This window comes from Urocitellus parryii, chromosome 11 (assembly GCF_045843805.1).
Source record: "Urocitellus parryii isolate mUroPar1 chromosome 11, mUroPar1.hap1, whole genome shotgun sequence".
NCBI classification, from domain to species: Eukaryota; Metazoa; Chordata; class Mammalia; order Rodentia; family Sciuridae; genus Urocitellus; species Urocitellus parryii.
The window spans coordinates 73720740-73737515 of NC_135541.1; the positions used below are offsets into that span (position 1 = coordinate 73720740).

The window sequence follows — 16776 nt, forward strand, 5'->3', positions numbered from 1 at the left end:
ACTAAATTATATGAGTGTTTCTTTAAGTTAAGTGATTCTGTAAATGCTCTTAATATTGGGCTACTGATAAGTAAATATCATATTATGGGGGAAAGATACTTTAAGGGAAAAATTATGAAAGCATAATAATTTATAAATTTTTCCAAGGTACTCACTGATGTGGTTTTTCTTAAGGTTTCTGATTTACAGTAATTTGAAAAACAAGATGTCTACATGAAATACTATAGCTGACTTACAATACAGTATTAAATGATGTTTTATAGCATATTTTATTTGATCCTTCAAGTTATCAGGCAGTTTAATCTTTACCAGCATATTTTTATGATGAATGCTATATTCTTTGAGAATTATGCCGAAGGAAGTTCATCATGTTAAGTTAATCTGTTTTGTCTGTGGTTGTTAGGAAAAGGACTTTAAGATCAAGATTTTAAAAATTCATGTGTATATTTGTGGTATGTTCTGTTTTTCTTACCTTTTATGGTTTTAGGTTTGTTTTTGTAGTGCTATAGGTTGAATCCAGGGCCTCATGCTTATTAGCAGGCTCTTTACTGTTGAGCTACAGCCATAGCCCCTTTCTTTTGCTTTTAAAAATGCACTTTCGGGCTGGGGATGTGGCTCAAGCGGTAGCACGCTCGCCTGGCATGCGTGCGGCCCGGGTTCGATTCTCAGCACCACATACAAACAAAGATGTTGTGTCCACCGAGAACTAAAAAAATAAATAAATATTTAAAAAAAAATAAAAATAAAAAAAAATAAAAATGCACTTTCAAAACTTACATTAATTTCTACCATGTAACTGTCACTGATTAAAAAAAAATTCTGCCAACAGTGCTGATTGAGAATTCTTAGATATATTAATAGTCTATTTTCATTTTTGTTTTGATTTTCTTCCTGATTGCTTTCAGCAAGACTTTTAGGGAGTGTTTTCATTGATTAAATTTTAAACTCCTTTTACTAGCATCCTTAGTGTAGTGCTACCTAATGAATGTGTGTGTATGTATAATAGACTCCTACACTCAATGGATATTGGATCCTTTAAAAAGTTGTGTTAGCATAAATCATTGTTGATAATATTTGCTGACTTGCCTTTAAGACAAGGTTATAGAGGTCATAAATATGAAAGACGCATAAAAAGTATAGGAGAGATATCTTCAAGGCATTCTTTTAATTTGATTATTATTATTATTATTTTATTATTTTTTAGGAATATACTATATTTATTATTTTTTAGGAATATACTATATAAAAGTGATTTTAACCCTCCTTGTGTTTATCAGACATCCGTTACTTGTACAAGGTTCTGGATGAGCAAAAGTGGCTATGGCATGGTTCTTATTTTTGTGGAACCTTCAGTCCAGTAAAGGAAACGGAGAAATTATAATTTGTTTAATACATAGCACCAAGTATAGTATGTTCTGTTTTCTTTTTCTGGATCTTTCTGTTTAGTTAAGAAAATGAAGTTGTAGAATTTCTAACCTATTTGATATAATCAAGAGACAAAAAGAACTGGGGAAAATAGGTTGAATTACTGACAATATTGAAAATTGAGGGGAAAAAATTAAAAAGCAATTGTTCACCCTGGAAGAAACAAAATAGGCAGCATTGGAATTTAAGAGAGGACAGAAGAGAGTAGCCCTTGAGAACATCTTGAAGGAATAAGGTTAGAGATTAAGAAAATAAAGTTTCAGAGATGCCAAGTCCATCATTTAGGCGGCTTCTAATAAGAGAGAATACACGTTTATGGAGCAGTTCCAGAGTTGGTCAGTAGTTCATATTGTCACCAAGGCTGCATGTCCTCCCTGTCTGTCCACTGTGTCATCTTAACCACATGGGCTTTTCAGCCTTGTTCCTTTATGGTCAACAGTTGATTTAAGCAACCAAACACCATATTCTCTTTGAATGTGCACCCAGAGACATGAGAAAGGGAGCATTTTTTTTTCCAACTGCCCCTTTTTTGTCAGGGAAGTAAAACCTCTAGAAAACCCCCAGCACACTTCCTCTTGGGTGCCTTTGACAAGATTAGTTTACATGTCCATGCCCTAGCATTGGGGAGACTGGGATAGAAGGACAGCTATTTTTGACCTTTGTATTGGAATGTACTTTCTGTCAGGGTAGAGGAGTAGAAGTGACTGTTTTAAGTCTGTCACAAAATGTAATGAACAATCTTTTCTGGAGTACTGTCCTATATTATGATATACTACCTTTCAGGGAAGGTATTTTTAATACTATGGTTGTACTAGTGAATGTTTTGATGTTGTAAGAAATATTATATATTTTTCCACAGATAAGACACTTAATATTAAAAAAAAAACCTTTTGTATATCAGTAACCTCAGTTTGCACCAAAATTTAGTAGGCCATAGTTACTCAATTTGGAAAAAACAGCTCCTAACTGAATTTCAGAGAATTAAATATGGAAATGTAATCAGTTTTCATAGGTAAGTGACATTCTGCTTATTGTGCACAACCAGATGTTTTTATGTGCTTTGGATAAATTGTAGGTATATCATTTGGGGGTCTCATACTAATCAAAACACTAAGGCTTACATTTAAAGAATTTTGTAAAAATTTTTGGAACACATTAATTTGATGTAAATTATAGGTTATGTCATGTTTTAAACTATGTCAAACTGAGCCAAGTCAGAAACCTTTTAGCTACAAATACCTAGATCTAATAGTCATTTTTAAAAATTGTGTTTTAAGAAAGGGGAATCTCTGCCAGGTGTGGTGGCACACCCCTGTAAAGGCTGAGACAGAAGGGCCACAAGTTTGGGGTCAGACTCAGCAACTTAGTGAGACTCTGTCTCAAAAAAATAATAAAGGTTGGGAATATAGCTCAGTGGTAAGCACTCCTGGGTTCAACACTAGTACTGCAAAATAAAGGCAGGGAGGGGATTTGAACTTCTGAAGGACTTGTGAAAGGATTAGTGAAAGATGGTCTAAAAAGATCTCTGCCCACTAAGAAAAAACTTATCTCTGAAAATCAAAGGAGGGGAAGTATCCTGTGAGAAATTTAAACCCTTTGATCTTGTAGTCATGAGGTTTGGGATTCAAGTTTGCACTATTCATAATGTTTTGGGATCCATAGACTCCAAAACAAAACATTTAAGTGGTTCTACAAAGTAGATTAGGTCAATACAAAATGGTGAGATTCCTTGCTTTCTTTTGAGTACCTCAGAATACAATTAAGCAAGGCATTTATTTTTCAGGCAAGAAATTGGAAGAGGCCTTCTCTGGGGAATCAACCAGCTAGAGGGGAAAAACTAAAACAAAAACTTACTGATATCAGGTTTTTCCTAAGGAAACTACCTGACTATTTTACCGTAGAGGGAAAGACCATCTGTGTAGAACTTTCAGTTGGCTTTTTAAAAAGAAGCATATAGCCAAAAATCCCCAGGCATTTAAAGGAAATAGCCAAAGTGTACATCAGAGACCCAAACTCTGTAGGAAAAAGAACTTAGAAGAAACAGTGACTATGAAAGGAAGTGAAAATTAAAATACTTAAAACAGATAAGGAAGTCAGCCATGGTTATATGTGCCTGTAATTACAGTAATTCAGGAGGTTGAGGCAAGAGGATCCCAAGTTCCAGATCAGCCTGGGCAATTTAGTGAGATCCTGTCTCAAACAATAAAAAGGGCTGGGATGTAGCTCAGTGGCTGAATACCCCTTAGTTCAATCTCTGCTAACCCCTGCACCCCCATTGCATTCATGAAATAAAGACAAAGTACTATTAAAAAAGGAACTCATTAAAATTAAAAAAATAACTTTATGATAGCAAAGATGTGCAAAACCCCGTAGGAAGAACTACAGGTAAGACTGAAGAAATATCTCTCAAAAAATAAAGCAGAATGGTAGAGGTTTAAAATGTAGAAGAAAATATAATACATTTAGAGGATTTATCTAGAAAAAAACCACAGAAAATGGGCAAAAATAAGTCAAGAAAATGTTCTCCAAATTGATAGACATGATTTTCTAAAAAATATTCTATTGTTTGTTTGTTTATTTATTTGTTTGTGTTGGGGATTGAACCCAGGGCCTTGTGAATGCAAGGGAAGTACTCTACCAACTGAGCCTGTATCCCCAATCTGAGATACATGATTTTTAGGATTTCCTAGCTGCCCAGCACAATGGGTCAATGTCAAAACCTATCTTCACAAAATATCAGAACATAAGGAGAAGAAAATTCCACTCGTCAGACAAAAAAAAAAATTATTATTATTATTAATTAGGAACCAGAATGGGATTAGATAGTCACGCAGGAAACCAGAAAATAGTGGAGTAGTTCTTTTACATTTCTGAAAGAAAACAGTTTCTAAGAAAGAGTTTAGCTTTATTTTATCATTTAAAAGTAATGATAAAGGCATTTTTAGTTATGGAAACTCGAAAAATTATCTCTCATAAACATTTCCAAGAAACTTTTGCTGAATGTACTCTAGTAAATGAGGAAATGATTCTAGAAAGGAGAAAGCATGGAACTCTAAGTTAGGAGATCTGGATAAGAAAGAGGTGCAGGGAATACCCAAGATATGGGGAGGGAAATCCCAAGGAAGCAACTATGTGTTAGGCCTAGCTGACAACCAGTTCAAGCAGTTTGGAAACCTTTGGGAGATATTTAATAAGAGAATAAAATGAATAGGAATCCTAATGTGTTAGAATTAACTGTTGAGACTTGAAATCAACTGGGGGAAGCATCAGGTTAAATTAAAGCTATATGCTTTGAAAACTAAGCAAATTGTATATATGTGTGTATTCCATAGCTTAGTTGTGAATAGCTTTTACAAAGTTTTAGTAATTTTGAATTATATAAAAAAAAATTTTAGAAGATCTGGGTCTGGGATGATAGTATTGCTGGGACACCAGACATAACACAAAACCACTTTGGAGGTACACTTCTATTTCTCAAGTTATGTTAGTGTCCCACCATGAAAGCAAACACCAAAATGAACCAATAAAACAAAAAAACAACAAACCAAAAAGGAATCTGTTGAAGATGAGCTTACAATAAAAATATATAAAATACATGTTTTTTTAATTGATAGGAGATGAGTTATATAATAAATACCAACTGAATCATGCTTATATTTTTTTTCTTCACAGTCTATAATTAAAATGTCTGATATTTAAGGCTCACATGTTAGTTATAATAGTGTGCGGTTCTTTTCTACAATACACAGTGGCAACATTTTAAAGTTATTTCTTAAATGAGATAAATCTAATATTCTTAGTGTTAATTTTGATTTCATTTATTTTTTAATAGAGTAAAAAGAAATTTGAAAGAGAATGTAGAGAGGCAGAGAAAGCACAACAGAGCTATGAAAGATTGGATAATGATACTAATGCAACCAAGGCAGATGTTGAAAAGGTAAGAAATAATACACTCTAGCTTTAACATCAAAATAATACTTTTGTATAAAGAAGTCATACTGTTTGTGTCTGTGTTAGAAATTTCTCAAGAAAGATGCTAAATATGAAACTAAAGTAAGTAAATATTATCATACATATTGGTCTGAGAAGGTAGTAAGGTAATATGTTAATTTAGTAAAATGTCTTTGCTGCATTCAAATTGCAGAGGAAAGACATTGCTACTGGGTTTCAGTTTCTGTCCTATTCTTAAGCAGGATAAAAGAGGTATATTGATGGAGTATGTAAAAAGGGTTGAGTAGTGTTCTTTGCCAACTACTCATGATAAAGAAAAAGAAGAAAAAACATGATAATACTGTCAGAAATACATAATAGTAGCTTTCCCAAGTAGATTCACTTTGGAAAACTGAACATCTTATTACTGATTTCTGGGCCAGATGTTTTATAGCATAACTTGTTGTTAGAATTAGCCCTGTAATTGCTGCTGCTAAGCTTTCCCTTCCCCTTTCTTTTTTTTTTTTTTTTTAAGTTGTAGATGGACACAGTATCTTTATTGATTTATTTTTATGTGGTGCTGAGGATTGAACCCAGTACCTCACATGTGCGAGGCAAGTGCTCTTATCATTGAGCCACAATCCCAGCCTTCCCTTCCCCATTCTCTTTTTTATATTTATTTTTTAGTTGTAGTTGGACACAAAACCTTTATGTATTTATTTTTATGTGATGCTGAGGATCAAATCCAGGGCCTCACACTTGTTAGGCGAGCACTCTACCGCTGAGCCACAATCCCAGCCTCATCCTTCCCCATTCTTATATGCTTTTTATCTTAGTACATTTGACACAATGATAATACTGAAATATTAGGATTTTTGAAATATAAATGAATGCCATTACTTCATATTGTTGTGTATACTGAAGGACCACCTTTAATATATTTTCTCCTTTGAAGTTTCTGATTTCCTAAAGAAACAGAGTGAGAAAAAGGAAGAAGGAAAAGAGGAACAATTTATTTCTACCTTTCATTTTCTTTTCAACTAAAAAAACAAAAACAAAAACCCATAAATTCATATAAATTCCAGGTTACAATTGTCTTACTAGTATAACTCAGGATGTTTCTATATTTTCCACCTTATTTTTAATAACTTATACCTCTAATAATAGTAAGTACCTTGTCATTGGAAATGTACAGTCTCCGGGTAAGTCTGCTCTTGGGTTTTCTACTTTAGCATTTCCTTGTACTGGCTCCACTCATGTCTCTGTTTAAGGTTTCTAAGATATTATACAAAAATATCAAATCTATCTTTTTCATAAAAGCTTTTTAGATATTTATAGTAGATGAACAATCATTTCTTCAACTGTTCCACATATGAAGTTGTGTTGAGGTACCTTTTATTATGATTACTTTCCTTTGGATGCCTTTCAGTTTATCAATATCTCACATAAAGTAGTTTTCTGAAATTGGATGATCTGATCAATCCTGCATTTGACAACCTCCCTTGTCTGAGCATTAAATTTATGTTAATATAACATAAATGCATATGGACTTGTGCAGCCATGTTGTTTGGATTGACTCCAATTGAGTTTATGGTTATCTGAAATCCATCCATCTTTTTACATGTGCAGATAAGAATGTCTTTTTCTTAGATACAGCTTATACTGTTAGTATTTTAAATTCATATGTACTTCTTACTAATCATTAGATTTGATCCTGCTATTACAGTTTTCATATTCTGATTTTGATCATCTATATTAATTTCCTTTCCAGAATTATGTAATGCACATAATTGATCAGTATGTTATCATTACTTGAAAATATGAGCCACAAAAATTGAAAAAGCACTATTTTTTTAATATTTTTTAGTTATAGGTGGATCTAATATTTTTATTTTACTTTTATGTGGTGCTGAGGATCGAACCTAGTGCCTCACGCATGCTAGGTGAGCACTCTACCTCTGAGCCACAACTCTAGCTCTGAAAAAGCACTGTTTTTATGCATGGGAGACTTCTTGCCATTTGACATTAACTCCTTAAGAACTCCATTGACCCATTACCAATATTGCTTGAATTTTTATGTACTGGGCAAGTTTAAAGTTACTTGTTGTGTGGACTTTCATTTAGCTTCTTCATTTTGTCTGCAGTGATGATTTCAGTGATTAGTCAAACATCCTGAAATTTATATACAACATGTCTACTAGTTTGGCCTCTAATTTAGAATTTCAGTGTTTGCAGTTTCCTTTTTTATGCTCACTTATTTGCAGTTTCTTTAATTATTAAAAAATTAGGGGGCTGGGGCTGTAACTCAGTGGCAGAGCACTTGCTTAGCACGTGTGAGGCAGTGGGTTTGATCCTTAGCATCACATAAAAATAAAAACAAATAAAATAAGGGTATTGTTCATCTACAACTACAAAAAAATTTTTTTTTCAAAAAGTGGCGGCAGGGGGTGGGGAGTCTATTTGTTTTAGCTCCTAGCCTTGTTCTCCTGTATACCTGCTGGAGCCTCAGTTCCAGGTCTTAGGAATAATAGCTAGTGACTTAGAACTGGAGGAATTTCCCTGACAGAACTATGAGGTTGTGTGGGTAGGGAATTTGGAATCCTCTGTCTCACCATGGTTTGTGGTAAAAAGAGAAAGGGGAAGGAGCAAATGAATGTGTACTTATGGTTTCATGTTGGAATTAAAAAACAAAGTGTTTATAGAAACACTTTGAGCTATAGTTTTTAGTCTCCATGATACTTATTTATTGGAATTTTTAAGTATATTTTGGATTAAGTGACTCATAAAGGGCTTATCTGAGATCTCAAGTTATTTCCATAGCTTAGTTTGTTTCTGAGTGAAGAAGGTCTAACTATACACAAATATTAGAAGGTCAGAGACTACCTCTGTAGAATCTGGAATGAGAATAGTGAGGTATGTTTACAGTGTGCTCTACAGTTTACAGAGCCCTCCCATGTAAAATGATTCACTCCTTAGAAAACTGAAAAGAAAAAATTAAGCTCAATTCTTACTTTTTTTCCCCTGTTATTTTAGAACAGTTGAGAAATTTAGATAACCCCCCAATATGTCTAGAATTAACAATTCCTGTTTATATTCTAATATTCTCATTAATGTAGATAATATTAATTTGGCTTTTTACAAGAAATCAAGAACAAAATCATATCCTACATAAGCATTATTTAAAGAACCTTTGGTTTTGTAGAGATGAAAATCATTATTCAATAGTACATTATTCAGAAATCTCTTTTTGTATTTCTTTTATGTGTATTTGTCCTGTAGACATTAATGCAGGGCTGCAGGGCCTTATACATTCTAGTCAAGTGCTTTACCTCTGAGTTACATCCCTAGCTTTTTTCCCTTTTTTTGTTTTTTTTTGGGGTCTCTTTAAGTTTTTATTTTTGAGACGGGGTCCTGCTAAGTTGCCCAGACTGGGTTAAACTTGCAATTCTCCTGCCTCAGTGTCCGGAGTAGCTAGGATTACAGGTGTGAGAAACTGGCCTGCCTTAAAAACAAAAACAATCTACACACATTTTAATCATTATTTACTTCAGCTGTGATTTTAGTTTCATATTTTAATTGGATATAAGTGTATTATAAAGAAATGATTGTTTCATTTTTAACTTTTTTAATAGTCCAAAATACTTTGAAGTTAACCTGTTTTCTTGCTCTTCTGATTAAAAATATATTGGTTCAAGCTATAATGTTGTCATTTTATGTTTTCTATGGGGATTTTGTAAGAAGAGACTTCATTTGAACGGATTATTGCAAGGGAAGAGGACTATTACAATAGGAAGAGGGAGGATTTTGCAATTAGGAGACCACTCGGACTATAAAATCTGCAAGCATGTCCTTTAAATTATATCAATAATTTGAAAGAGATCACTTTGTTATTATCTTGATATCAAGTGTTGACTTCTCCACAGATATATGATCTGATTTTAGTATGATTTTTCAGAAAAGTGAATTGTATGATTTCATTGTTGGTGGTAATTGATTGGGACCAATTTACCTTTAGGCCAAACAACAGTTGAACCTGCGTACACATATGGCTGATGAGAATAAAAATGAATATGCAGCACAGTTACAAAACTTTAATGGAGAACAACACAAGCATTTCTACGTAGTGATTCCTCAGATATACAAGGTAAATTTTAGCTATTTGAAGTTAACTGTTTCAGTTTGAAGAGTTAGACTTAAAATATAAAACTTAAGGTTTTTTTGGACATGTTTCAGAGTGTTGGGGATCAAATCCATGGTTTTATGGAGGCTAGGTAAGCCACTGAGCTACATCCCCAGCCCCAAAACTTAAGATTAGTATGTTTGTAGATTTACTAGTCACCAAAAATGGTGATCAAGAGATTTTTTTATGATTACATATTTGAAAAGTAAATTTTTCCTAACTTTTAAAGTATAAATTTTCCTATACATTTCTTATTAGTGTTATAAATAGTCCACAAAACAATGACATTTTGAGATAAATTTTAATACTATATTATTATATATTTTGACTTCACAGGAAGAATTTCTTTGAAGTGTATTATAATATGTTCACATAGAATTAGAATGTTGTAGCTTTTTGATACCACTCTAGAAACTTTGGCATTAGTACAGGTGGTAGAAATTAATCTTCTAAAAATGTATTCAAGTCTTATAAAATACTAGCCTGGTTTCTGCCTATTTGTCTCTCAGGCTCTGTTAGATCATAATTGTAATTCAGGCCTTGAGCTTGTTTATCAGTTCTGTCCATCATTATTTAATGATAACAGTTGCTACACAGGTAAAGACCCTAGACTTTTCATGAGGATTAAATTAGCCTTTTCTAGATGGAAGAGAAATTAGAGAAAAGGGATTTAGTAAAACAGTCAAATGAGATAATTCCTAGGAGAGCACAGCTTATATGGGAAGAGTGTCAGCCCAACTAGAAGTCAAAGTGGAATTGCACAGGAAACATAGTTAGAGTTGGGTATCAGATTCTGGTCATTTATTCCAAAGCACCAAGCCTACCAGTCATCACTCTGTGATGCTTTTATCCTCTTTATTTTTTGGAAAGAATTTAACTTGGATAAACTACGTTTTGTGTTTCGAAGTCTGACATCCTTTTGTTTAGATCTTGCTATGATGCAATCTTGCAACTTTGTGATGCCAGGAGCAATTCTTTTGTGAAAATGCTGGTCTTAAACTCCCAGGCTCTGTGAAGTAATTAAAGAGAGAAATAGTAGTATGGAGTTTGAGGACTTGAGCAGTGCAGCTGCTTATTAGGAAAGAGAAAGGTCAGTGTTGGCAAATAAGACTGTATTTAAAAAAAAAAAAACCTTTTAATTATTGGGCTTCATGTGTTTCAGTATATTTCCTGTGGCATTTGATCATGTGACTTCTTATTTTTCCTCATTCTTTGATAGTTACTCTGAGCTATAGGCTGTGATATGGACTGAGTACCTGTTGGTATGCATTCAACTGTTGGATGCCTAGTCTGACCAGATATTACTATAATATTCTGAACTAATTTTAAGGAGTTATAAGTCTCAGACTTGTGTATATTATAGGTTAGTTACTTAAAAAAAAAAATCATTGCCAGAATTTTGTCTTTGAAGAACTTTCCATGGAAGCAGGAAAAAAAAAAAAAACAACTCATCTGATTAAGGAATTAAAGGAAGGACAGATGGGACAGGAAATAGGTAGCAAGAAAAGGGTACCTTTAGAAGACTGGAAAACCACTGTAACCTGATTTTTTGATTCACTAAAAGCCTTGATTTGTTTGTTTGTTTATTGCTTCCTTCCCTCCCCTCCCCCACCCCTCTACTAAGTATTGCTGAACAGAACTTGTTAAAAGATATTAGGATAGAAATTTTTAATTATATTTTTTTGGGGGTCACTAATTCTTCAAAATAAGAAATTCAGTTTTCCTTAAAAATTTATTTTTATTAGCAACTACAAGAAATGGATGAACGAAGGACTATTAAACTCAGTGAGTGTTACAGAGGATTCGCAGATTCAGAACGCAAAGTTATTCCTATCATTTCAAAATGTTTGGAAGGAATGATTCTTGCAGCAAAATCAGTTGATGAAAGAAGAGTAAGTGCTATATAATTGTCTTTGAATAAATGTATTTGGCTTAAGTATGTAGTTTAATGAAATGGGTTGGGAAAGGAGTAAAGTAATTTGATAGGTATTTTGTTATAAATTATATTCTATGGAAGAAAGTTATGCAATTTGTTAGGCTTCTTTGGGTTCTAAGAATCATTCTAACTGCTAAAATTCTGACTTAAAAAGATGTGTTTTTTTTTTCCCCAAAATTCTTCCTTTCCCCACTAATTTTTTAGTACTGACCCAAGAATATAGCTGTGAATTGTATTGCAGTTGTATTATACTGTTAATCTACTGAAATTTTAGAAAAGAAAGTGGTTAGATTTAGAGTTGCCAGAGTTGGCTTTAACACAAAGAGTTTATACTTAAGCTCAACCAAGAAACATGAGTAAGCTGGGTGTGGTGGCATATGCCTATAATATCACCTACTCAGGAGGCTGAAGCAGTAGGATTGAAAGTTCAAGGCCAACCTCGGCAACTTAGTGAGACCCTATCTCAAAAATAAGAAGGACTTGGGGTATAGCTCAGTGGTAGAGCACTTGGCTAGCATGTGTAAAGCCCTGGTACTTTGTAGTACAATTTCTTGTACTACAAAAAGGAAAAATGATCCATGAGAAAGAGGAAAGAGGGCATTGTGAGTAGAGGAAATGGCTTAATTTACTACCCTTGAGGAAATAAAATCTCATTGCATTATATCTTGATTGTAGTGTAATTGAATCTAGTATCTGATCATTTCTTAGTAAATGTTGATTAACAAAAAAGCATGATTAGCAGAAATTCAGAGTACAAGGAAAAAAACAAGAGAAAAGAACTAGGTTTGGGGGATAATCAGATATGTACCACATATTTTATTGTTCACAGTAAGCCTATCAAACTTATCAAGTAGGCATAGTGAGAATCCTTCCTAGCAACTAACAGAATGCTTACATTTAATGAGGAGGATTTTTTTACTTCTTTAATTGGGAATTCCAGTATTTTCATATTACAGGATCCAAAGTTAGGTACTTTCTGTTCTTGCCCTCTGCTTATTTTTACCCTTTAGTGAATTGAGGGCAACATTAATTACAAAAGTAGGAAATGACTTAAATGACTGGCAAAGTATGCTGCTAACAGAAACAGGAAGCAGAAGAACCAGGTATTCTCTTTGAAAATGAGAGTAAGACGTCAGTGAAACATTCAAATAGAGATAAGTATGTCTAGAGGGTTATATGGTACTCACATGAATTTTCAAGTTTTAGGTGAACTTTGTATTTTCATACTTGCTTTTTGCACTCAGTATTATGAGATCTTTCCCCATTGCTCTGCTAATATCCCACAGAATGTATTTAACCTTTCCTCCATTAGATGAATGAGTCTTTTTTATAACTTTTTTTTTTAAGTTGTCAGTGGACCTTTATTTTATTTATATGTGGTGCTGAGAATCAAACCCAAGGCCTCACACATGCTAGGCAAGAGCTCTACCACTTAGTCACAACCCCAGCCCAGATGAATGAGTCTTTCTACTCACTTTTTTTTTTAATGGTTAGATGCTTTTTCCTCATTCTAAAGTTCAACTTCTTGTTGACATCCCTTAAAGCAAAGGTTTTATTTCCTTTGAAACTTCTTGTAATTTCTACTTGATAATAGCCTCTTTTCTGTGTTCCTTTGGTTAGATCGTCTTAGCTAGCTCACTAGTCATCAGATGAATTTTGAGGGGGAAAGCTACTGAGTGAAAACATTTTATGACTTTTATAAATTGATAATTTATTTGCAGGTTAGTATATTTTGGATATATTTAGGATTTACTACCAGTTCACAGGAAGACTTTATTCGAATAATTTTAAGTCTTTGATGATTACTATATAATTATTTTTTTAAACTTTTTGTTTCCTTGTACTGATTAAAGTTTTGAAAGTTACAGTATTATGAGCAAATAAAAAAGTTAAAAAAGTTTGTTTTTTTATGGATAGGATTCTCAAATGGTGGTAGACTCCTTCAAGTCTGGCTTTGAACCTCCAGGAGACTTTCCATTTGAAGATTACAGTCAGCATATTTATAGAACCATTTCTGATGGAACTATCAGTGCATCCAAACAGGAGAGTGGGAAAGTGGATGCCAAAACCACAGTAGGAAAGGCCAAGGGCAAATTGTGGCTCTTTGGAAAGAAGCCAAAGGTAAAAGTCATAAAATTCCTATATGCTAATCAGATCTTTTTAGTAGGTCAATTAAACCAATGTAGGTATTGAGTGGATAATAATTTACTATTAATGGAGGGTAAATATTTTCAGTTGGAACGGTTCAGTTAACCTTTCAGTTACAGGAAATTGAAAAAATTATTTCTAGATTTTACATTTGACCACCACTTAATAGTGAATAAGAATTGTTAATATCTCTGAAGTTAAATGCTTTTGAAATTTTATTTCTGTATAGTTTCCATCAGAATTTCTAAGGAAATATGATCTAACTGAAAGATCACAAAAATCACAGTTCTCAATTGGAATGAATGATTAACCACAGTAATGTGTCAAATTAGAACTTGTAGATTGTACTAATTGTCTCTATCATCTGTGAGTTTTTAATGGGAAAAGCTCAGTGTTCTTGAATAATTACAGTTAAAAAAAAATCTCTAGTTAGCTAAGAGAATTTTACTCTTCATGTTAAAGCCTAGCCTTTTACATGTTATTTATTTTAGGCAAGTAAACCTAGATTAGCAAATCGAATGGATAATTGCTTTGTCTTTCTTATTTATGTATTGATTCTAATAGTGTCATGTCAGTAAGGAGAATAGGTATATGCCTTTAGTCTGATGTGCTGTATTTATTAAAGTATACTTGATTATTTTAACTTACTCCTTTGATCTTGGTATATAAGTGTAACTAAAATTTAACTCTATGCCTATAAGTATATTTTAAAGCACAATTATAATTAACCCAGGCTTTATTCATGCTCTTAATAATATTATCCAGTCAAGAAGTTAAGAGGTGAGAACATTTTTTTTTTGGTCAGATCAGAGTAGCTAGAAGAGCTTTAAAATGTAAGAAATATTGAAGTTTATTTAAAAGGGTTGAAATAAGGAAGAAATACAAACAGTCTCAGAGGAAAGCTAGTGAATATAATAATTTTCTTTTTGCTTATTTGTGATAATAATCAGGAATAGTTAATATTATAAATTATATATGGTATCTTTAGCTACAGATACTGCCTTTTGCCCTATACAGGTTAAGTATAAGCTGCATAGGAATAAATGGTGGCGCTAATATTCTATATATCTAGAATATTATAGAAGTCGGCAGAGAATTTTATCTAGGTCTTATTATTCTAACATTATAATTTGTGTACTTTTAATTTGTCAGCTTATAAAAATGATCAAGTGAAATGGTATATTTTAAAAGTAAGTTTGACTTTTTAAAAATTATAATTTTGGGCAAAACTGAATTTACTTTCTTATAATATTTTTATAGAAAAATTTATTCAAGGTATATTTTGTGAAAAGTATGTTGCCAAATATAGAATTTTCATTTAGGAAAAAACTATGCACATTTGGCTTATTGATTCCTTTCTTTATTTCCATATTAGCCACAGTCCCCACCCTTAACCCCTACTAGTTTATTCACATCCAGTACTCCTAATGGGTCCCAGTTTCTCACATTCTCCATTGAGCCCGTGCATTATTGTATGAATGAAATAAAAACAGGGAAGCCCAGAATTCCTTCTTTCAGAAGCCTCAAAAGAGGGGTAAGTTTAATAATGGGTTAAAATGCATGATGGCCTATTGTGTGTGTAGTGTGGCTTTTAATACTCTCCACCCTCATTATAAGGCTCTCTCCTATAAAGACATAGTTTAAAAACACCACAGAATTAAGTATAGCTGCCCTCAAGTTAAAACAACTCCTCTTTATAACATTTGAAATGCTCAACCATAAAAGAATGGTGTTATAAAGAGGGTGCTGGGTACCATCATATTTTAGCTATTTTTTTTTTGTTTATGTGAAATTATATGTTCACCATTGTCTTGTAATGTATTTACATTTTTAAGACTTTCAGTAATTTGTCACTGGAGTTACTGATGTAATAATTTGTCACTAATTCTGACTTTACCTGCCAATTTTATAAAGTAATATATTGTTGACAATAAAATGCCAAGCTTAATTTTAATTGCCCTATTTAACTTTTAGAAACAAAAACACAATTTCCAGTTACTTAATACAAAATAAAGATAGGCACATTAAATGTAAAGACTGATTAAAGATCAAATTAATGTATTAGAAGGTAACTTTGTAAATTATAAACCCTATAAGAGTACTTAGGTATTATTAAGTAATATGTACATGGAATTTGTTTTACTGATCTAAAAAATAATTTTTTATCAGAATTTTCCCTTTATTCTTTTTTTAAATTGGCCAGCCTTTTGACATTTACCTATTCCTAATGATATTCTGCAAATAAAAACTTATAAAATAGTAAAATGCAGATACAGTATTAAATTGTTTCTTAGCAACAACTATCTGTTACAGATAAATGTATTTCATTTTGTTAGTGAGGCTGGTTTTTTCTTTCCCTTCCTCCTTTCCTTCTTTCTCCCTGCTTCCCTTCTGCATTCTCCCACCTTCCCTCATTTTCCTCTCTCCCTGGCCTCACTTCCTGTCTCCCAGCTTCCTTTCCTTCTTTGCTCACATCTTTCCTCCCAGGGCCTTGTACATGCTAATAAGCATTTGTTCTAACACTGACCTGTTCCTCTACCCCATTATTTTTCTTGTATGATTTATATTTGATTTTTAGGCTGTGCTTTACATATTCATAGCCTATAATTTAGATCGCTTATAAAATGTGTGGACATTCAAAAACATAGGTATGATAACCCACAGGTGAGAAATAATTTAGTATCATTAGAAGTACAATCATTAACATTAATATATTAAAGTTGGATTCCTTCCTTTTTTCTTCTTTCTTTTCTTCCCTGTTTTTCTTCCTTTCTGTAGCCCTTTCTGACATCAAATTACATTTTGGTCACTTGTAGAACCAAATATATTATTTATTCAGGGCAAGATTCCATTATTATTTACAGTTTCCATTAAAATAACATAAGAAACCTCACTGTTAGTAATGGAGCAGAAATGTTCCAATGTGTTATTTCCTTTTTCTGACTTCCTTTTTCTTCCATTGACTTGAACTACTTTGCATCTACCTTACCTAATTCTGTATGTGGACGATTAGGTAGGTAATTTGTGACATTTTGAAAAGTGCATGTGGAAAAATTTGTATTATACTTATAGGCATGCAGGTTGTCACTTTCAAAAGTTGTTAATCCTTGTTTAAAAGACTTGAAGAAATCGTATTTGGAGTTTCTTTTGCCTGAAT

The 16776-nt window shown here is 32.8% G+C and overlaps 1 protein-coding gene across 3 annotated transcripts in view; it reads left to right on the forward strand.

Moving 5' to 3' along the window:
- Positions 1-16776, forward strand: part of Fnbp1l (formin binding protein 1 like) — a 110108-nt gene that overhangs the window by 72610 nt on the left and 20722 nt on the right. For 2 of the 3 annotated variants that reach the window (XM_077791029.1, XM_026403092.2), the window contains exons 6-9: positions 5258-5362; positions 9371-9499; positions 11281-11427; positions 13389-13592. In XM_077791029.1, coding sequence (XP_077647155.1) covers positions 5258-5362; positions 9371-9499; positions 11281-11427; positions 13389-13592 — 585 coding nt within the window. Of the gene's footprint in view, positions 1-5257; positions 5363-9370; positions 9500-11280; positions 11428-13388; positions 13593-14994; positions 15154-16776 lie in introns of all 3 variants that reach the window. The other variant, XM_077791030.1, reaches the window with a different exon arrangement.